Raw genomic sequence first — 22,512 nt, 5'->3', positions numbered from 1 at the left:
TACGTTTGGTCCTAACTCCCAATACTTTACATACTTTCCCTTTTTCATCTTGACTAAATTCATCACCAGTACGGTTCTCTCATCTTTCTATCTCTGTCCTTCCTTCTAAGAGGAACAGACTTTTTCTGTGTGCATTTGATCTTTAAACACTCTCCACATGTCTGATTGGATTTGCTAGAACAAAGATATTCCCAATTAACACTTCTTAGTGCATGCCTAATGCCCTCATAATTTTCCCACCTCCAGTTTAAAACTCTCCCACAAGGACCATACCTATCCTTATAGCTTTCCTGGAAGTTAAGTGTGGTCACTGTTTCCTAACTGCTCAGCCACTGAAAGGGCAGCCATCTGGCCAGGCACATTACTCTCTTCTCATTGAACTATCTACATAATGATTTAAGAAACCTTCCCGGATAAACTTAACAAATTCTGCTTCATCAAAACCCCTTGCACTAAAAAGGTCCCAGTTTATATTAGGGAAGTTGAAATCCCCCATGACAACACCCTAACATTCTTACTCATTTCCTTGGTGGCTTTTAGGGGTTCAGTAGTACAGTCCCATCAGTGTGATTGCACCCTTTCTATTCCTGAGTGCCACTCAAATGGACTCACTGTCTAACCCCACCATCATGTCTCTGCTGAGCGCAACTCTGATACTGTCCCTGATTAGTAGTGCAACTCCACTTCCCCTGCTTTTTACCTCCTGTTTTCTAAAACTTGAGAAAACTGGTACATTAATCATCCATTCCTGCCCTGCTCTCAACCAAGTTTCAGTAATAGCTACACCATCGTAGTTCCATGTAGTGATCCAAGCTCTAAGTTCATTACCCTTACCCATAATACTCCTAGCATTAAAATATACACACTTTAAACTATCTGAACCATCATACATATTTTGATTTTGCCTTTCAATACCTTCCTTGACATCTGCCTTTTGGTCCGATTCTTTCCTTACTGATTTGGGACTCCAGTTCCCAGCCCCTTGCCAAACTAGTTTAAGCTCTCCCAAACAGCATTAGCAAACCTGTCGGCTGAGATATTGGTTTCCCTCCAGTTCCAGTATAACTCATCCCTCTTATACAGGTCACACCCTTCCACAGAAGAGGTACCAATGATCCAGTAACTTGAAACCCTGTCTACCACTCCATTCTTTTGTGCTATCACCCCATTTCTAGCTGCACCAGTCTTTCTACTCCTACTTCTCTTTCTTGGGTTTTAAGTGCAGTTATTATCATTGATGTCACAGTGTTTTGTCTTTCTGATAACTGAACTTCAGAAATTTTAGTTTGCATTTTCTCTTCCTTAAAAATTTAAGGTGTTGAAAATGATCAAGGTCACTTGAACTCAACGAGAGAGAGAAATACAGATAAGATTGATAATGTGAGTAATGTCGAAGACAATAAAAAAAGCCAGTCAACGATTATGATTGGCACAGACGGTATGTAGCCAAAGTTCTTTTTCTTTAAAAAAATGTGCATCGTATGAAATGTTTTTCCATTCATATATGTATGATTACTGAGTAAATGTTTTCTGCAACCAGTGCTCTACATAAACCTTATTCAAGAACCACAGCAAATGTTCCTGTCATTATTGGCTATTTGTGTTGTTGATCACCTGTAGAAGTTTATTTCATGTATAAAATAATTGTAACTGTCAGCAGTCATCCCAGCCCCGTTACCCTCAGCTTAATTTGCTTTTGTTGCTCTCAATAGACACATTTATAATTTCTGTAAGACCATAAGATATTGGAGTAGAATTAGGCCATTTGGCCCATTGAGTCTGCTCGCCATTTCGTCACAGTTGATTCATTTTCCCTCTTAGCCCCAGTCCCCTGCCTTCTCCCGGTTTTCTTTCATGCCCTGACGAATCAAGAATCTTGTCAACCTCTGCCTTAAATATACTCAATGACTTGGTCTCCACAGTTGCTTGTGGCAATGAATTCTACAGATTCACCACTCTGGCTAAAATTCCTCATATCTGTTCTAAAAGTAGATTCAGTAAGTACAGGCCCAGAGCCATCAAACACTCTTCAAACATCATTCCAAGACTCCAGCTAACATGCTTCTCTTCTGAAATATTGCGGAATATTCTTCCAAACTTCCAAATGTTTTTTTCTATTTGGACAAATAGGTGTTGTGTAGAAATACTGTAATCATCTGGTGCTTATGGTTAATTCAACTATTGATGGTATTTTTCAGTAGTTGTCCATAATTTTTTGAAATACGATCCCACCAACACTCTGTAGATCAGCCTACATCACTGACCAATGAGACTTTTAATTGATCACCTTGTATCAGGAACCAGTGAGACTTCTGTTTATGACACGTGTTGGAAAAAATTTCCACACCTTTCTCACATAGTCATCAGTGGAAGTGCAGTATGTGATGCTGTTTTGCCAAGTTTTGAAAAATTCACATCCATCATATCTGGAAAAAGAGGTGCTTTATAAAATGCACTTTAGGGCACATTCAGTTTCTCATTGTTTCATTTTAAAAGAACTTTAGTTTCAAAATTAGATTGTGTAGAATGAGTGGAGAATAGCAACCAACTGGTGTGTTTTATTTATTACATGCTTTACATTTTAAATTAGTGAATGTTGAACTGATGGTCTCACTGTTTTGATGAAGTTCAGTCTCCATATAGAAATGTATTTCAAAACAATTTTATACATTTTTCTATTAATTGTTATAGCTCTCTTTGCTTATTGTTTACATGAATCCTGTGTATTTCTAAACATTTAGCGTGACTTAAAGAAGCTCTGGAAAGAATTCTTGAACAATGAAAACCAGACCATGAAACAGATGCTGTGAAGGAAACCACTTGAAAGTAGTAGTTTAAATAGATTTACTTGTTGATATTGCACTTTTTTGGTTGACTAAGCAATGTACTGATGCCCACAATGAGATGTGATCTGTGGATCTCTCCATCAAAGGACCATGTCTATGTGGTCTGTAGTTTAGAAGGCAAAAGGATGGATGACTTACAAATTGTACAAAAGTAATAAACTATTAGGTAACTATTTGTGTTTAATTCGTACCGAAAATGTTGATTAGTTGAGTGCATAATTAAAACATTTTGAAAATGGATACTCTTAAAACATTAATTGTTTTAAAATGTGATTATCTCACGGTAATAATTCTTAGTCAGGCACTATTACATGCCATGCTTATAAGTGGCAGCCTCATTGCAGAATGCGATGGTTTTTGCATATTTTTCTTACAATTCTAATAGACATTTTTATGAATGTTTTAGATATTTTTATGTTTTAAAACTGGTTCTGAAAGACAAGATGTCCAACTTTCATTCTGCAGATTAACAGTCTTTGTTGGGTTTTTAAGAGAAGTAATTTTGTTGAATAATTGTATTCACTAAATCAACTTAATTATCTTTTGAGCAGTAATTCTAAATATGATTTGGTTTCTCACTTAAAATGAAGTAAGTTAATACAATTTATACTGTGTCTGAACAGCTGGGACTGGATTTTGTTTTGATGTTGGTTATGATTTATGATGTACTTAATTTTTATATAGAAATGAGAATGTCATAGTTGGGCATATTCCATATATGTCTACAGGGAAAAAAAAATGCAATTTACCAGCTTGGGTGTATTCTACTGAGCAAGAGCTTACATTCTTTAATGTTCTCTGTTTAACCTAAATACTTACTTCAAAATAATAAAAAAAATTATTGCTTCATTTGATGTTTCTTTGCTTAATTTTCATTTTACACAGAGAAGACTGCATCCTGATAATTGTAGAAGCCTAGCTGTGTCCTTCTCTAAATCAACCTGGAAAGTATCACACATCCTGTATTAACTTGGCTATGATTAGATCCAGTACCGTAGCTGCTTGCATGCACTCTCTCTCTTCTATACCTTTTCCACAGGCAACATCAACATTGGGAAGTTGAAATCCTCTATAATTTATGCTGTTTGCACATCTGATTTACCTACATATTTACTTTACCTTCCTCGATTATTTGGAAGCTGGTAGTACACCCCAGGCAGTAGTACTCCAGTTTTGTCTCTGAACTCTTAATATATTGCCCCATTTGTAGACTCTTTAGCCACCTTCCCTCCTTGCTACAGCGGTGCACTTTTTAATTAATATTGTGCCTGTTCTACACCCCCTGCCCCATCGTAAAGTTACTAGAAATAAAGATTAGAACTTTAGACTTTGTCTTGCACTACACAGATGGGAGTTATTTGATAAATAAAACACTAAATGGAGTTCCCTGATGAGCAATACCAAGTGGTAGGTTGCCTTACAAAGCTTTTACTGTGAATTAGCAAGCAATCAATCTAAACAGTGATTGTTCCCACTGCTGAATTGAAGGTCCCTCAATATTAACAGGCAGGACATTCATGCTCAGCTGTCCTGACATTAATTGTTTGAACATTTTTCTCTCTAAATTGGGGAAGGTAAAATAAGTTTGATCTTAAGAATTCAAAGATTTCAAACATTCATTACATAGATATTGAGTGTTGGTGAGTGTTAATAGCTGTGCTACTAAGAATGATTCAAACAAACATTTTAAAAAGTTATATTTTTATTTGGGTCACAGTATTAACACAATACAGCAGCATATACAAAGAACGTGTCTCATGGCTCTGAACTTTAATCATTTCTAGTACTCTGGAGCACCTAAGACACATTGAAACAATACCAATTCAGTTTTTTAATCAGTTATTAAACAAAGGGATCCATGGGCACACCAGAATTAGATTAACTTGACGACCGGAAAATATTTGTGCACAGAAAAATCAAATTCTGGAGGAACCTGAAATTGGAAAAAAAAGTTTATTTCTACATGAATTATCATCAATCACTTGTTCAACATCTAGAACTGTTTTGTATGCTTTCTCTTGTCAGCTACTCTTCAACAATGCAACCTGCCCATCAGCCTGAATCACAAAGCTTCCCACCACAAATTAGTCACTTTGCTTGTCCTTTTGGCTTCTCCCAATGCCAACCATTTAAAAAAATCTTTAGTAGTCCAGAATAGTAATCATAGGCACTATTTCTAGGATTGATTAAACCATCATCCCTAATTGGCTATAAAGGAACTGGGATTGAACTATTGCTGACTGGCCAATTTTCTGGTACTAGAGTTCTCACTACTCAAGACTCCACTATTGTTATACCCAGTAATATTGCTGTGGATGTAGATTTGCAAAATTACTACTCTATAAGGACAACTTGTGAAATTTACCCATATGATGATTGAAATATTGTTTGATTAGACTTTTATACCAACTAATCAGTGGGACTTGACTCCTGCCTTTAGGTTTCTGGACCACTTAGATTGTTTACAAATATGGATTTCAGAACAAATGGCCCTACTATCTGCAATTCCAATTCAATGCTTTGTAAACAATTTTGATGTGTGTACTATGGAGGTAGGATTGACAGATTAGAATGTTATGATGGCCAACTATGGAGAAGTGTATTAATGGTAGCTTCTGAAGCTGCCGTCTCTGCAGAACAGGACTAACTACTTTCCTGAAAGGCCACATTTTTTAAATGTGATCCTTGACAGAGATTTGGGACAAATTTCAGCCTTGAAGGAGCACTGCAATACCCACACAAATTTCAAAAGGGCCCTTTAGTAGTTACCACTTCTTTTCCAGTATACTGAAATTAACCTTACATTGCTTCAGCCAATTCAGGAGAAGTGAGAAAATAATCTTAAAAATCCAGCCAATTATGAAGTCTTTGAACCATTGAGGTTCTTAACAGACTAAACCTTTATCTCTGATCCAGACTCCTTCAATTTTACAGAAAATGTTTGGTAATTACAGGAGTTTTACAAGGAATTGGCGGAAGGACACCTTTGAGTCGAGTGGTGAAAACAGTTCTGTACATGAAACATCATTTGTTAGATAATTACTGCATAATTTTGACAGGATCAGAATGTATGTTAATGTAGTTTGAAAAACTCTTCCTCTAAAGTTCTCTTTAGTCATACTGACAGGACATGTCCACTGGGTACTGTAAACAACTTCCAGTCTGCCATCTCTACCTACAAGAAGCCTGTTCTACATGCCAAACATATTAAAAAAAACACTAAAGCAACGAGTGTTGCAGTATGGCTTGTAAGCAAATGTAAAATTTGAAATGGCATTTCCAAAATAAGACTAATCCTTTATTTAAAAAAAATACTGAAACAACATTTGAAAATGTGCTTCATTCTTTCCTATACAATGTCATATTTACAAAAAGGGGTTAAATTCTGTAACAACAAAATATTCTGAAGGAATTCAGCAGGTCACATGGCATTTGTTGGGGGAGGTGCTCTGCCAGCTAAAGCACTGACAGTTCTACCCCAGCCACACATTCTCCACATGCTGCTCGACCTGCAGAGTTCTTCCTGTTGCTCTGGATTGTAGCATCTTCAGTTTCTCTACTCTGCTAGGTTCTGTACCTGAGGGCACAGTAGCAGGGGAAACATTCCACATACTTTGTATTGGTCACATGGTCTGTACTTTTGTTAAATTCCAGGAGACAAAATTAGTATTTCAAACATGCAAAAAAAAAGGGACAGCAGTAATCTGTAATGATCCAAGTTTGTGTTTTATTTTAAGCTTGTCATTTATTTTTTCTCAGCCCTCCAGTATGTCAGCGAGGAACTTTGTTCATGCAAAGATTTTTGGATTAATCATATATAATTAACAATACAATAAGCTCAGAGGTCATATTTCTGCTGTGTGACTGATCTTACCTAAAAGCAAGTGATTCCCATCAGGATCACTAGCTACAGCCAGCTTGATTTGGCCCCTAAACACTCATTTCCAGAGTCTGACAGAGCTTAAACAGTCAATAGTTTGTTTCATTAATCTTGGCCAATCACCAGTTGGCCCCTCTCATCACAAATATTGCTCAACCTGCTGTCCATTTTCGTAGTCCTTCTTTTGCTTTTAGAGAAAGATGTGACTGAGTTGTGTCACATCTAGCCTAGGATGACTACTGGTAACTCAAGACATACTAAAGATTCAGACCACAAATCCATTTTGTCCTCACCTTAAGTACTCAAACCATATATCCATTTTGCTAATCCCTGCAGTCAGTCAGTCTGTCTGAAGCCTCCATTGGTCAGAGTTGACCATGGATATCACATCCTCACTGTCTAGATATGCAAGCCTGGGGAGTACGATATGGAGAGCAAGTAGTTGCCCATGTAGCAAGCTCACCCTCTCCGTGCAACTGATGAACCCAAAGGAATGGCAGAGATTGATACAGTTTGGTACCAGCAGCATCGCAGGAGTTGCCAGTCAGCATTAAACTGAATGGAGGAGTACCTTATGGACTCCAGCTCTGTATTTTTCCCCTCAGGGTTTACTCTTGAATCCTTCCCCATGAACGGGTATAGCCGTAAGGTAGCGGAGGTTTGAGATCAGAAACAACAGGAATTCTGCAGATGCTGGAAATTCAAGCAACACACATCAAAGTTGCTGGTGAACGCAGCAGGCCAGGCAGCATCTCTAGGAGATCAGAGTTTTCTTTCTAAATGAGCTGCCAACCAAAGCTGATGAGACCCATCTGCCCGAAGTGACTGGTTTTAAGGCACACGTATCCCACCTTTGCCCCTTCTGTCAGTAGAAATGGTTCCGTCGGGCTTAGTAGCTAAGCCACATGTGACGGCCAGGAGCTGGACTTGGTTGTCAGAGGTTATTTAAGGTGCACGCCATTGGGAGCATTTAATAGGTAGTGGAAGCTTGTTCCCATTACCACCCCCTGGCTATAACAACCTTAAGGAATCCCTGCATACAGACCATTGGTTAAATGAGTCACACCAGTTAACGGAAATCAGGACCTGGCCAGAGGGTGCCACCTCTACGCTGCAGGACTGTTTCAAAAGCACTGACTGGAGCATATTCAGGGAGGTGGCTACCTAACATCATCATGTCAGCATTGTGTGGGATTGGTGAAAATGCATTGAGGACTTTACTCTGATTAAACACTACACTGCCAGGGCAAACCAGAAACCGCAGCTTAGTGCAGAAGGTCGTGCACTGCTTAGGGACTGGGATGCTGCCTTCAGATTTCAGCAAGGCCACACTCTCCCATGCCATCAGGAAAGCAAAGTGTGAGAATTCACAGAATATTCACAGACACCTTTGTGACAACCAGTGACATGTAATCTCTGTGGCAAGGTATAGAAATCATAACAGATTACAAGTCCATCCTGTGCATCATCAACAGTGATACCTCCCTTCCTGATAGTCCGAGTGCCTTCTATGCATGATTTGACGCAATGGATGATGTGACATCAAGGAAAGCCCCCACTCTCTGAGGGACAGACAACCTGTGTACTGCAACCGAGGTAAGGAGAATCCCAGTGAGGGTAAACCCACCTGGTCAGGTGCTGAGGAACTATGTGGCACAGCTAATCGAGGTCTTAATGGACATCTTTAATTTCTCTTTGAAACAATACCTAACGTACCTAATGGCTTCAAGGCAGCCACCAGCATTCCAGTGGCCAAGAGAGCAGCAATTACCACCCCAGTGGCAATGACTTCAAGTCCAGGTTTATTTTCGTCTGCCTCTACATTTATACAGCCAAACAAAACATATCACACACAGCACATAAAACAAAATATTGCCATAAACAAGTTAACAAAATACAATTCAAAATGCATGTAGTGCGCAGTATGAGGAAACAGTAAACAGCACACAGCTCACTGTTTTAGTGATGAGATGTCGGTGGTGGCAGGGTATTCATTAGTCTCACATCCTGAGGGACGAAGCTGTTATCCAATCTGCCAGTCCTGGTCCAGGTAGATCATCTCCTCATTAGTCAAGAAGGCATAGCAGCGTCTACACTTTGAGGAGTTTGAGGTACTCAAAACTTCCTGCCTCCATTCTAACAATTTTCGACAGAAGCAGCATCAGGAGTGGCTGCAAGGCATAGGACTGCAAAACTCCACAGAGGACGGTAAGAAGCACAGACAGGATCACCGGGGTCTCCCTTTGTGATACTTTCTGGAAGTGTTGTAGACGAAGGGCCTGAAGCATTATTGAGGATCCCTGCCATGCATTCCACAATCTCTTTGACCCACTACCATCAGGAAGGAGGTACAGGAGCATCAGGACTAGGACAGCCAGACTGGGCAACAGCTCCTTTCCTCAGGTTGTGAGACTAATGAATGTCCTGCTACCACCAAGGTCTCATCACTAGGAGTTTATTATTTACCTGTGCTGCACACATTTTTGAATGGCAATTTATTAAGTTATTTATGGTAATATGTCATCTATGTTTTGTGAGTGCACTGTGGTCCGGAGGAACGTTTTGTTTGGTTGTACACACAGACACACATACACAACAATAAATCTGAATGTGAACTTCTGCAAATGTTTCATAGCAGAAGGCTGATACAGATGGAATTATTATTTTGCCTAACATACGCAGATACATTAAGGAAGCCAGGGATTTGACTTTTGTTAAGGCTTCATCTGCTTGAATTTTGTGATGGACAGCAAAGAGACACCCCTCACTGTATTGGTAGCGGCCCAGGAATTGAGTATCACAGCATGGCATTAAAGACTGATTTTATAATACACTGCAGGTATGAGTGCAGTACATGTTTGTGTCTCTCCAAAATCCAACAATTTTTGATTTATGGATTTCTCAAAAAGACAGAAGAACAGCATAAATAAATTTAAAAAAATCACTTCATGATCTGATAGGCATCGATCAGCTAAAATAGGCAAGTTCTTCCTGAATAAAGTTGGAATGGATACAGACTGTTGAAGACGTTGTATTACAGGTTATCACTCTGTTAGAAAACCTACACAAGGTTGTTTGACTGAAAAGCTTGTCAGGCAGAAGTCAATGCTGCATATGCATGCTACCAACTGCAAGATTCCATTACAGTGATCCGGAGACTCGCAATCCACACAAGGGCCACAGTCAGTTGTAGTACCTCATACACAGAAAATTCTACACTCAGCAGATTGGGTGGTATCTGTGGAAAGAGAAACAGAGTTAAGGCTTCAGGTCAGGAGGATATCTGACCCAAAAACCTTGCCTGTTTCTCTTCTACAGATATTGCTTGAATTGTTGAGTGTTTCTAGCATTTTGTGTTCCCATTTCAGATTTTCATTTTCTTTTCAGTTTTTAATTTCAGGCCTGGACAATCTTGTTTGAAACCGAAGGGTATTTATAAATTCTAACTAACATTTCTTCAATTTTAGTACATTTTTAATTTAACAACTTTAATTCTCAATGCAGTTATCATAGTATTATTAATATTTACCTTAGATTCTTTCTTGTGGCCTCCTGCAAGCAATTTCATCACTACTATATTAGGTTTTGCAACCTTTAGAATTCTCTTTACCTGAAAAGTGAAATTCCGTAAATGACTGAAAAGATGATCAAATTAGGGTGGAAAACAATTAACAAGCACAATCAATATACACGGTATAAAGCACAAACAGACCATTTATCAAGTTCTGCAAAATTTAGCCCTTATGATCCCAGAAGTCGAAAGCAACACAAACACAATGTATTTTTTAGACTCTCAACACATTTAACAGTTAAGCATTTTTTAAAATTCAAAAACATTAAGTACTTCATATTTTAAACATGCTCTACAGTGTCCCATACCTCATTGTCTGGACTCGGGATATTTTCCAATATCATCTTGGCCTGTTGGAAATGCTTACTGGCTGCTATATACAGATCAGAAGACTGAGGTGGTGGAGTGTACTTGTTTAGGTCAGACATTTCCTATTTGGCAGAATTTTAAAATATTTCAAGATGACTTTTAACTAAAATAAATCTGTTTTATTAATGTTGTTCATTAAGACAAAGTCTATCAATCTCTGAAATACAGTTTAACGAGCATAAAGCAAATTAATGGCAAGTAAATTAAATCCTGGACTTATGAAGCTCTGCAATAAGGATGGATGAGCTGGGTGACATGCGAGTGCCGATCCACACCACATGGATTCCAGTGGTGGAACCTGATGTTGCTGGAATTTAACTAATCTCTTCAGTCTTATGCCTGGCCAACCCAGAATTTGAAAGATAAAAGTAGTAATTTTTCATTTAAAAAAAACAATTAAAAGCAAAAAAAGCATTCAGCTATATTAAAAATATTACAAAAACATATACATGTGCTTTAGCTAGAGCTCAAAGGAGGGGAGGGGTAGGTTTGAGGGGTACACAAGTATAAACAATAGTGCAGAAGATGGCAAAACTCGATTATCTATGTAGTAAATTGAATTCGACCATATCTTTGCACCTCTCCATCCCATGGAGCAAAAGAAAAAGGAACTACCATGCCAGGTGAAAGAAATTAGAAAAATAAAAATAAAATCTACATAAAAAAGGTAACTAACAAAACTCTTAAAAACTTAAGTATATACAGCCTTAATATAATGGCTTTAGTGGTGCTTACGTAAACCATATAACAATTACAGCACGGAAACAGGCTATCTCGGCACTTCTAGTCCATGCCGAACTTTTACTCTCACCTAGTCCCACCGACCTGCACTCAGCCCATAACCCTCCATTCCTTTCCTGTCCATATAGCTGTCCAATCTAACTTTAAAATGACAACATCGAACCTGCCTCAACCACTTCTGCTGGAAGCTCGTTCCACACAGCTACCATTCTCTGAGTAAAGAAGTTCCCCCTCATTTTACCCCTAAACTTTTGCCCTTTAACTCTCAACTCATGTCCTCTTGTTTGAATGTTCCCTACTCTCAATGGAAAAAGCCTATCCACATCAACTCTATCTATCCGCCTCATAATTTTAAATACCTCTATCAAGTCCCCCCTCAACCTTCTATGTTCCAAAGAATAAAGACCCAACTTGTTCAACCTTTCTTCGTAACTTAGGAGATAAGCCCAGGTAACATTCTAGTAAATCTTCTCTGTACTCTCTCAATTTTGTTGACATCTTTCCTATAATTCGGTGACCAAAACTGTACACAATACTCCAAATTTGGCCTTACCAATCCTTGTACAATTTCAACATTACATCCCAACTCCTATACTCAATGCTCTGTTTATAAAGGCCAGCTTACCAAAAGCTTTCTTCATCACCCTATCCACATGAGATTCCACCTTCAGGGGAACTATGCACCATTATTCCTAGATCACTCTGTTCTACTGCATTCTTCAATGCCCTACCATTTACCATGTATGTCCTATTTTGATTAGTCCTACCAAAATGTAGCACCTCACATTATCAGCATTAAACTCCATCTGCCATCTTTCAGCCCACTCTTCTAACTGGCCTAAATCTCTCTGCAAGCTTTGAAAACCTACTTCACTACCCACAACTCCACCTATCTTAGTATCATCTGCATACTCACTCATCCAATTTACCACCCCTTCATCCAGATCATTAACGTATATGACAAATAACATTGGACCCAGTACAGATCCCTGAGGCACACCACTAGTCACCGGCCTCCAATCTGACAAACTACTCTCTACTCTCTGGCGTCTCCCATCCAGCCACTGCTGAATTCATTTTACCTCTTCAACATTAATACCTAACTATTGAACCTTCTTAACCAATCTTCCGTGTGGGACCTTGTCAAAGGCCATACTGAAGTCCATATAGACAACATCCACCACTTTACCCTCGTCAACTTTCCTAATAACCTCTTCAAAAAATTCAATAAGATTTGTCAAACATGACCTTCCACGCACAAATCCATGTTGACTGTTCCTAATCAGACTCTGTCTATCCAGATAATTATATATACCATCTCTAAGAATACTTTCCATCAATTTACCCACCACTGACGTCAAACTCACAGGCCGATAATTGCTAGGTTTACTCTTAGAACCCTTTTTAAACAATGGAACAACATGAGCAATACGCCAATCCTCTGGCACCATCTCCATTTCTAATGACATTTGAAATATTTTTGTCAGAGCCCCTGCTATTTCCACACTAACTTCCCTCAAGGTCCTAGGGAATATCCTGTCAGGACCTGGAAACTTATCCACTTTTATATTCCTTAAAAGCTCTAGTAATTCCTCTTCTTTAATCATCATAGTTTCCATAACTTCCCTACCTGTTTCCCTTATCTTACATAATTCAATATCCTTCTCCTTAGTGAATACCGAAGAAAAGAAATTGTTCAGAATCTCCCCCATCCCTTTTGGCTCCACACATAGCAGTCCACTCTGATTCTCTAAGGGACCAATTTTATCCCTCACTATCCTTTTGCTATTAATATAACGGTAGAAACCCTTGGGGTTTATTTTCACCTTACTTGCCAAAGCAACCTCATATCTTCTTTTAGCTTTTCTAATTTCTTTCTTAAGACTCTTTTTATATTCTTTATATTCCTCGAGCACCTCATTTACTCCATGCTGCCTATACTTATTGTAGATACCTCTCTTTTTTCGAACCAAGTTTCCAATATCCCTCGAAAACCATGGCTCTCTCAAAATTTTAACCTTTTCTTTCAACCTAACAGGAACATAAAGGTTCTGAACCCTCAAAATTTCACCTTTAAATGACCTCCAATTCTCAATTACATTCTACCCATAAAACAAATTGTCCCAATCCACTCCTTCTAAATCCTTTCACATCTCCTCAGAGTTAGCCTTTCTCCAATCAAAAATCTCAACCCTGGATCCAGACCTATCCTTCTCCATAATTATATTGAAACTAATAGCATTGTGATCACTGGACCCAAAGTGTTCCCCAACACAAACCTCCGTCACCTGACCTATCTCATTCACTAACAGGAGATGCAACACTGCCCCTTCTCTAGCTGGTACCTCTAAGTATTGCTGCAAAAAACTATCCTGCACACATTTTTCAAACTCCAAACCATCCAGCCCTTTTACAGTATGGGCTTTCCAGTCTATATGTGGAAAATTAAAATCTCCCACAATCACAACCTTGTGCTTACTACAAATACCTGCTATCTCCTTACAAATTTGCTCCTCCAATTCTCGCTCCCCATTTGGTGGTCTATAATACACCCCCATAACCGTTACTACACCTTTCCCATTCCTCAATTCCACCCAAACAGCCTCCCTAGATGAGCCCTCTAATCTATCCTGCCAGCGCACCGCTGTAATATTTTCTCTGACACACAATGCAACACGCCCCCGCCCCCATCCCTCCAATTCCATCACACCTGAAGCAATTAAATCCAGGAATGTTTAGTTGCCAATCACACCCCTCCTGTAACCATGTTTCACTAATAGTTACATCATACTTCCAGGTATCAATCCATGCTTTAAGCTCATCCACCTTTCTTATAATGCTCCTAGCATTAAAATAAATGCATTTAAGAAATTTTCCCACCTCTTACTCTGTTTATCACTAACGGTGCAAACAACTTTACTATTTTCTTTTTCTTCCTTCTTCCCTACATCTGCTCCTACACTCTGGTTCCCCTCCCCCCTCATATTTAGTTTAAATCCACCGGAGCCTCTCTAGCAAACCTACCTGCAAGAATATTTGTCCCCCTCCAGTTCAGATGGAAACCATCCCGCCGGAAGAGGTCCCATCTTCCCTGGAAAACTGCCCAATTATCTATAAATCTGAAGCCCTCCTTCCTGCACCATGTCTTCAGCCACGTGTTGATCTGCACTATCTTACTACTTCTAAACCCGCCTGCACGTGGCACTAGTAGCAATCCTGAGATTGCTATCCTGGAGGTCCTGTCCTTTAACTTGGTGCCTAACTCCCTAAACTCACCTTTCAGGACCTCCTCACTCTTCCTACCTACGTCACTGGTCCCTACACGGACCACAACATCCCGCTGCTTACCTTCCCTCTTGAGAATACCCAGATCTCGATCCGAGATATCGCGGACCTTGGCACCAGGGAGGCAACAGACCATCCAGGAATCTTGATCTCTTCCACAGAACCTCTTATCTGTCCCCCTAACTATCGAATCCCCTATCACAACTGCTCTCCTCTCTTCCCTCCTTCCCTTCTGAGTTGAGGGTCCCATCTCGGTGCGCTTGACGCAACCACTGCAACTTGTCCCTGGTAGGTCGTCCTCATCAACAGTATCCAAAACGATGTACTTATTATTGCTTCTTAAGTAATAACCAAGACAAATGTTTTTACTATTTCTGCAATTTAAAGACAGGTCATGTAGTAATGATATGATAGTGCAGCAGTTAGCGTAATGCTATTACAGTCCCAGCAACCTGGATCCAGTTGTGTCACTGTCTGTAAGGAATTTGCACATTCCTCCCATCTCCACGTGGGTTACCTCCCATATTGCGCGGACGTACAGGTTAGTCGTGTAATTAGTCACATGGGTGTAATTGGCTGGCACGGGCTTGATGGATGAGAAGGACCTGTTACCATTCTGTATAAAAATAATTAAATTAATCATGAATTCCAAACAACTTGCCTTAAACTGTAGATAGTGCACTGGTGGTGGAGTAAGAACACCATTGAAAGGAGCAAATCTATGTTCATATCGAACTTGTTCACTATCCAACTCAAATTTTGGCTTTCTCACTTTTCCATCCATATCAAAGGCTATCATTGTCTACAGCAAAATAAAAGAGGGTAAAATATAAGTAATTAAGATTTAAAACTGACTGAACAGAACTAACTTTTTAAGACCATGAAAAACAAGGGAAGGAATTTACTTTTTGTATTAAATGTATTATATGGCATACCATCTGGTAAATAAGAATTGATAAATATACACATATGGTATATACTGGCATTTAGTAGCATCACATCTTGACTGAATATACAAAATTTTAATTCATAATACTTATTCCAACAGTGCTTTAAACATTATATATTGATGCACGAATGACTAAGACAATCATTACTTGCTTAGTTACCTATGCATTTATTTTATATTCTACGTTGACTTCAGCTCAGAGTTGTCTTTATTTAGTTGCACTAACAAAGCAATAATCTGTCATACAATCTGTTAGATGATATTATCTGCGTTATTACCTCCTTAATTCTTCATTGCCTCTGTTAACTACGTCACATAGATAAGGGATCAACACCTACACTGAAACCAACTGACTCTCTCTTCCTCTATAATAAAAACACCCAATCTCTCTTTCCATCAGTATGTGAATGAGAGACAATTTCACTAACAACATATTGTGAATAATAAAACCACTACCTCTGTTGCCGGTTATAAATTATATGTTCACAGCTCCAATTCCAGTCACCATATGGCTAAATTTAGCTGCTTAGTATCAGTGTTCTTATCAGACTTTCAGACATTTTATATCCCTACAATTGTAGACGCCCTCTGTAGATTGTCTGCTTTGGTTCGTAATCAAACTACGGGTAAAATTTGTACCTTTGTTACTGTGCCAGACGATTTCAGTACTCATTTGGTCTGTTTAACACCCTTTACCCTTTTTAAACTTTCGGCTTATTCTACCCTCTTACATTATATCCATATCTTATCATTTCAACCATTGGCAGCTTAAATTGGCTCTTGCTAGACAAATGACTTTTTAAAAAAATTCTTGACCCTGGATTTAAAGAAAAAATCATAGTCTTGCCTCATTCGCTATTTGGAACTTCTTTCAGCTCTAAAACCTTGGACAAGTTATTATCTGGCTCAAATTCCTCTTCCTCCATCAACTTATCAACTTGCCGACACCTTTAGACTTAAACATTAATTGTCCGGCTTTGAAAATGCTTCCGCAGTTAATTGCTTATTTTTCAATGCTGCAAGAGCTACATTCTAGACCAAATACCTAGGGGACCTAAGACAGTTTAAGGTGAAGTTTGGATCCACACCTCGGGTGATGCAGAAATATGAGAATATCTCAGAAGAATTGGGAGGAACTGTTGTTAATTGTAAGACACAGTGATTCTGGATATCACAGTTCTGAAGTTAGTTTTAATTGTAAAATGCCTTTAAAGTTGTATTTGCTAACAATAGGTCTTAAGATCTAATATATTTACTTGCTATATTTAAAATATTTTAATAATCCATTCCCATGTAACAATGGGTTCCATTTTTAAAATTAAAATCCACGTCAATTTTACCCATAAACTGGATATCACACAAATCACTCCCCAATTCCAATGTTTGAATTTGCAGATAAAGATTAAACATTAATAGTTCAGACGTAAAAGATGGGCTGCTGAAAATATGGTTAAGTTGAACAAAGGACGAAATATGTCAGGAAAAACTGAGACTGATTAGGTTTGTTTTCCTCCTCCTTGCTTTGATTGATCTTTCAGGATTGTTGATTTTCACACACATATTGCAGTTTCCACTCTCGATGCTTTACCCTTGCTTTTGATTTATATGCTAATACTTCAGTTGTAATTTGATGCTGTTTTAATTAAGAGTAACAGAAAACAGATCTGACAAAAAGTTTAACATAGATTTAAAGACAAAATAGCTTTTAACTTCTACATTTAGTTCAGTTGACTCTACCTTAAGTTTTCAAACTGAACCATCTTGTGGCTACAATGAAATGACTCAGCTGTCAGTACAAAGTGGACTAACATGCAGTCATCTTTAACTTTACCTTTGGAGGTTCTGTATTGCAGCACTACTTTGTAGTAATTACTGTTGCCACCTAGTGGTAAAGTGTGGGTTTGCACACATTGATATTAACCCACATTTTACTGCCACATCATCCAAACTTACTTCAGCTTCTTTCAGTTGGCCGATCTTGGTTGAGCTGAGAATTCTGGAGTCAAACTACAAGGCTTTGAGTAACAACAAGGCATGGGTTGACTTAATAATATTGATGCATGCAGGCCCAAGCAAACTTTAGATAGTCTGGAAAGTCCATTTCAGCAAGCCCTAACCCTGCTGGCAAGAGCTTGGGAAATTGCTAAAGTTTAAGCTTTGGTCTTCCTCAGCACTGAAGTCAGCAAAATCCAAACCAATTGAGTTGCAGTAAGACAGAAGCTTTATAATATACTTTTACTGCTCAAGCTAAAAATTATCTATGCTGTTTACATTTTGGCATTTGGGCAAACAGCCTCAGTGGTTGATGTGCAGGAGCAATTCTCCTGTGAAAAACTAACTTTTTGGGCAGGGAGTATTGGCAGAACTGTTTTCTTCTTTGTGTCTATATTATTCTTATCTTTTCTAATTTGTGCTCACAAGACCTTTCTTGCTTTACTGAATTATAACAGTCGAACAATATTGAGATTTACAAAGAAGTCCTCACCTTATACATTCCAGCACACATATTATGATAAGCTTGGCTCAAAGTGATTTCTTTGTTTAGAGGTCGAACTGTATTTAAGACAAAGAAAGGCCAATTAAAAGTCCAATAAAATGCAATTATTGATTTCTTAGTCTTAAAAACACATTAAAGCTTCAACATTAGTTTAACAATTACACTATAAATGTACTTACATATTATATTATTTTCCACAGCTTATTTCCCAAACTGACAGGTAAGATATTTCTAATAAAGCTTACTTTTACATTAACCCACTGCAGTCCTACGCCCAAATGAAGACATAATTGGAGTTTATTGTAAACACCTTTCTTCTTTTTCTTTGTCTTTTTGCTGCTCCGACCTTTCTGTTGTTCTTCTACAATCCGTTCTTCTGCCATTTGAGAGGAATCAGCACGGCTCAGTGTCGATATCAACCAGGCATACAGGAATTCTGAAAGGTACCTGTACAGCAGCATACACCAGAAAATGATCAAAGATGCATATTGTAGAGTACCTTTTGGATACTCAGCCAAAACCAAGCAACTGTAGATGGATTTTCACAGAATATGTTACAGAGGAAAGATTAAGAACAGTTGTTCAAAAAGAGCAACTGTATCAAATCAGCTAATGTTGCATGCATTTCACATTATAAAAAGCTATTTAGCTAGCTGATGATAATGTAAGAATACAATGCAGCATTATTCCCGGATTCTTCATGAATGTGGGAAGAACGCAATGTTATCATAATATATTGCAAAGATTTAAAATCAGTAACAAATATGGGGGCAAAAACAAAATCACATCTCATTATCAATTCCTTCAATGTTACCTAAATAAATTAATTTACGTACATCTTAAAAAATTGAAATATTCAATTAAAAGTAAAAATCAATTGTACAAACCAGTGATTTTAAAAGATATTTATTTTCTTTGGTTTTATACCTAGCTGTCCCCTACAGTTTATTTTTAAGTCACACGTGAAACAAACAGGCTAGAGACTGCAACAGCAATTCTATTAAATTTCAGAACAATCAAAGAAAAATAATAGTGACACTATACTAATGGAGCAAAATCTACCATGTTTTTTCTGAATCGTGCAAATCAAAGCTTTTGAACCCTACACTGTTCACAATTACCAGGGTGAAAAACAAAAAAAGTCAATAGATTGAATAGCCATTATGTATTTTTTAATCTAAAGTCCAGATCAAAGCACCACCTAAAGCAGTTGCAAAGTACCACCTACGATTGTATAATTTAAACATAGTAGTTAATTTTTCATACCAGTACACATAGTAGTACTCATGCATGCTGTAAAGTTCCAGTTCAAAACCACTCAACAAGTACTGAATCATGATCCGAAGGTTATGGTAGAGGATCCAGGTGCCTAAACACGCAAGATGTTGCCTTTGCGGCTCCTGCTTCAATAACATGCTATGGAGTGCTGCATCCACCTTCTCAGCCTGCAAGCAAGAGTTTAGTAATCTTTAGTAAAAATTGCAAATTTAATAGTGTTCCATGTCAGAGATTTTCATTCCTTGTATTTGTTTAAGAAAAATAACATATTAGATGTAAATAGAAACACTATTTACTGGCTGACTGATACTCAAAGAGCAGTTAAGATGAAATTCACTTTCAAATATATTAAGTGTGATCTTGTCACCACCTAAAGCTGAGGAATAGCCATAACTTTAGATGAGATATTTAGCTATTACCCTTTAAGTATAGTCAATTGAAAGTAAAATAAAAATCATGGCATCATTCTGAAGAATAATTTATTCATCAAATAATAATACTAAAGGTAGATTAACTAATTATTTACTTAAATGTTACTTATGGGGTCTGGCTATAGGAATATTGGCCATTACATTGCTTTACTATGACAACAGCATGCTTGAAATATCCATGTGTCATGAAAGTCTTCATGTTTTTGTCCCCTTTTCATTTTTCAGGAAAATACCTCATCTTGGAGAGTGGCAAATTCCTCCAGAATGTGACCTAGCTTATCTCTCTGCCGAGCTCTGTTGTGTCCATGAATCTGGATCAAACTACAAAATGGCTGCAAGCAAAAAGAAAAACAAACAATAAATTGATGGAATGCTTCAGAGCAGACACTATAATACTTTTGGCATCACATGGATCCACTACCTTTAGAATCTGAGCATTTCAAATCATAGTAAATGGCAGAGGCTTTCTTTCTCAAGCCACATTTTATACTAAAGACAGCAAGTTAGAATTGTTCTGTTAAAAGTTTATACTTACTATTTTAACTAATTTTTTTCCACAATAAAACCTCCTCCATTGAAGAGATGGAAAGAACAAATAGAACTCTACTGACCTGTCCACATAATCTCTGCACAAAGCATCTGTGCATAACAGATCTCAAAGAGTTCGTGTAAGGGCCAATTTCTCACCTTTGTCTAGCTCATTGTAGCCAATATAGACTGAAAATCACAAGCAAGAACTAAAAATTGACAGCCTTGTGCTACAATCTCAATGCAGCCCGCCATGATATTTGTTATTTCCAACAAGCACATGACTAATTTCTAATAAAACAATTATGGATAGATTTGTACACATCTAGGTAGAAAAATAACCTTAATGAAATAATGGAATATTCCTGTTCATAAAAATAATATGGGATGTACTTCCATTTTGAATGTCTGTGTTCACAGATGCCATAACCTAGAAAAGAATAACTAAAGTTTGTCTTTTCTTTCCACTGCACACTAAAAAATGGGGGAGATTGACTTAATTGTTCATAAAAATTGGCAATGTTCTTAATAACACAAATTTCCCAATTGTCATAAAATGAAAATCGATATTGTTTGCTGTACCCGTTAAATTATTTCACTGAATGCTGATGCCTCATGTTTTAAAGGATACGTACATTCAATTGATGAATGCTGAGCAAATAGCAAGGTGATCTCAACTTGAAGTATAGACAGTCATGGGAAACTTTTAACTTTCCTAGGCTGAAGAAAGTGCTCAGATGTTGCTTTTTCACACCTATATATACAGTTGCCTACTGGATAACCAAATACGAAATTTAGATTTAGAATGGGACCACCCACATTTCCCTTGAATCTCACACACATAAATCTTTCTGTACACAATAAAATGGTTCATTGACATTCACTGTCCAGTCCTGTCTTGCAGATGAATGAAGCTGCTTGGGTAAAGGCAAAAGGCCTTCAATATTTAAGAAAAAAATGGAAGGGAAAAACAGCAGCAACAGAACAACGAGTTCTTACTGTGAAAGATATGAATTTAGAAATAATCTGCAAAAAAAAAATCTGCTATTTCAAGTAAATATATTCTTAAGCATTCAAAGTAACATGATTTGCTTACCCGTACACAGTGGGTAACAAATGAGTCGATGTAATCCTTAGCTTGATGATTATTATAAAGACAACATCTGAAATTACCACAATGAGGCAAGATTAGTGTCATGTTTTCCCAAATCAAGATATACAAGTTCTTGGAGAAGTGATTCAAAAAGTTCAAAGAAAACTTTACTTGATGTGGCTGTTAAACCTACAATCATCTCAATGAAAAGTTAACATTCAAAATTTTAAAAAAATATTAACAATATTAAGTTTAAACTTATCTTGAATATCTATTTTTTAAATATTCAGAGATTGTTCAACTATATTGTCCTAAATCACTGTTCATCAGATGTTAAAATAACATTATTCTTTTTGTTTTAAATTTTGATTCAATAGTCTTACTAGCTAGACACAGTGCCTGTACACAATCAAGAAGTTTGATATGTACTTATACTGTTGAATTATTAAAATATTACTTAATAGTTTAGGACAATTATTCTATAAATCCTCCAGTTGGAAGATGATATCTAGGTGGATTTTTGTTGCATATTACTTCATATGTTAGCATTTATCAAGTGGAGCTCCAGATACTAAAGCCCATATTAACTGGGGTCAATCATGCTGATGCAGATGACAACAGGCAGGGGTTTTAAACAAGTGTCCTTGGGCTTTGGCAGGTTCCCTGGATGGCTCTCGGTATGATTAAGATCTTGGCATTCTGTTAGTTGCAATAGGATCAGGTAGCTTGGATACCTAATCTCAAGGTAGGGAGAGGTCTGAAGATGCAGGAGCTAGGGATACTGTGCAGGCTGGGAGGTAGGATTCCTGCTCCTCCTGGCTCACAACGAATTCTATGAAGCACTTACCTTCACCCCACATTGTTCTTGCCTCATTGCAGCTGCTGGCTTCCCCAAGGCCTAGGAAATTCTGCTGTGCACAGTAAATCTGCAATGCAGATCAAATCAGAGTCCTCCAACCTAATTTAGTATAGTTAAAATGCCAATCCTTCATCTGAAAGTGGCCCCAACCAACTTTGTCTGACCTTTATTGAAATAAGGTCTCT

General features: G+C 37.8%; 2 protein-coding genes across 6 annotated transcripts in view; one reads left to right on the top strand and one right to left on the bottom strand.

The window, feature by feature from the left end:
• The window catches only part of LOC140211641 (Golgi membrane protein 1-like), a 28,236-nt gene extending 24,541 nt beyond the window's left edge, over positions 1-3,695 (top strand). For 2 of the 3 annotated variants that reach the window (XM_072281613.1, XM_072281612.1), the window contains exons 7-8: positions 1,316-1,380; positions 2,742-3,695. In XM_072281613.1, the coding sequence (XP_072137714.1) occupies positions 1,316-1,380; positions 2,742-2,810 (134 nt within the window). In that variant the 3' untranslated portion in view covers positions 2,811-3,695. Of the gene's footprint in view, positions 1-1,315; positions 1,439-2,741 lie in introns of all 3 variants that reach the window. The other variant, XM_072281614.1, reaches the window with a different exon arrangement.
• An 849-nt stretch (positions 3,696-4,544) lies between these two features.
• The window catches only part of naa35 (N-alpha-acetyltransferase 35, NatC auxiliary subunit), a 67,187-nt gene continuing 49,219 nt past the window's right edge, over positions 4,545-22,512 (bottom strand). For all 3 annotated transcript variants that reach the window (XM_072281609.1, XM_072281611.1, XM_072281610.1), the window contains 9 exons: positions 21,472-21,538; positions 20,081-20,179; positions 19,405-19,583; positions 18,449-18,585; positions 18,127-18,194; positions 15,354-15,494; positions 10,606-10,728; positions 10,256-10,336; positions 4,545-4,779 (listed from right to left, as the gene is read on the bottom strand). In XM_072281609.1, coding sequence (XP_072137710.1) covers positions 4,720-4,779; positions 10,256-10,336; positions 10,606-10,728; positions 15,354-15,494; positions 18,127-18,194; positions 18,449-18,585; positions 19,405-19,583; positions 20,081-20,179; positions 21,472-21,538 — 955 coding nt within the window. In that variant the 3' untranslated portion in view covers positions 4,545-4,719. The remainder of the gene's footprint in view (positions 4,780-10,255; positions 10,337-10,605; positions 10,729-15,353; positions 15,495-18,126; positions 18,195-18,448; positions 18,586-19,404; positions 19,584-20,080; positions 20,180-21,471; positions 21,539-22,512) is intronic.

The sequence above is a fragment of the Mobula birostris genome, chromosome 17 (assembly GCF_030028105.1).
Source record: "Mobula birostris isolate sMobBir1 chromosome 17, sMobBir1.hap1, whole genome shotgun sequence".
Taxonomy (NCBI): domain Eukaryota; kingdom Metazoa; phylum Chordata; class Chondrichthyes; order Myliobatiformes; family Myliobatidae; genus Mobula; species Mobula birostris.
Note: the sequence above shows the minus strand (reverse complement) of the source record. Positions and strands in the feature narration are given on the sequence as shown.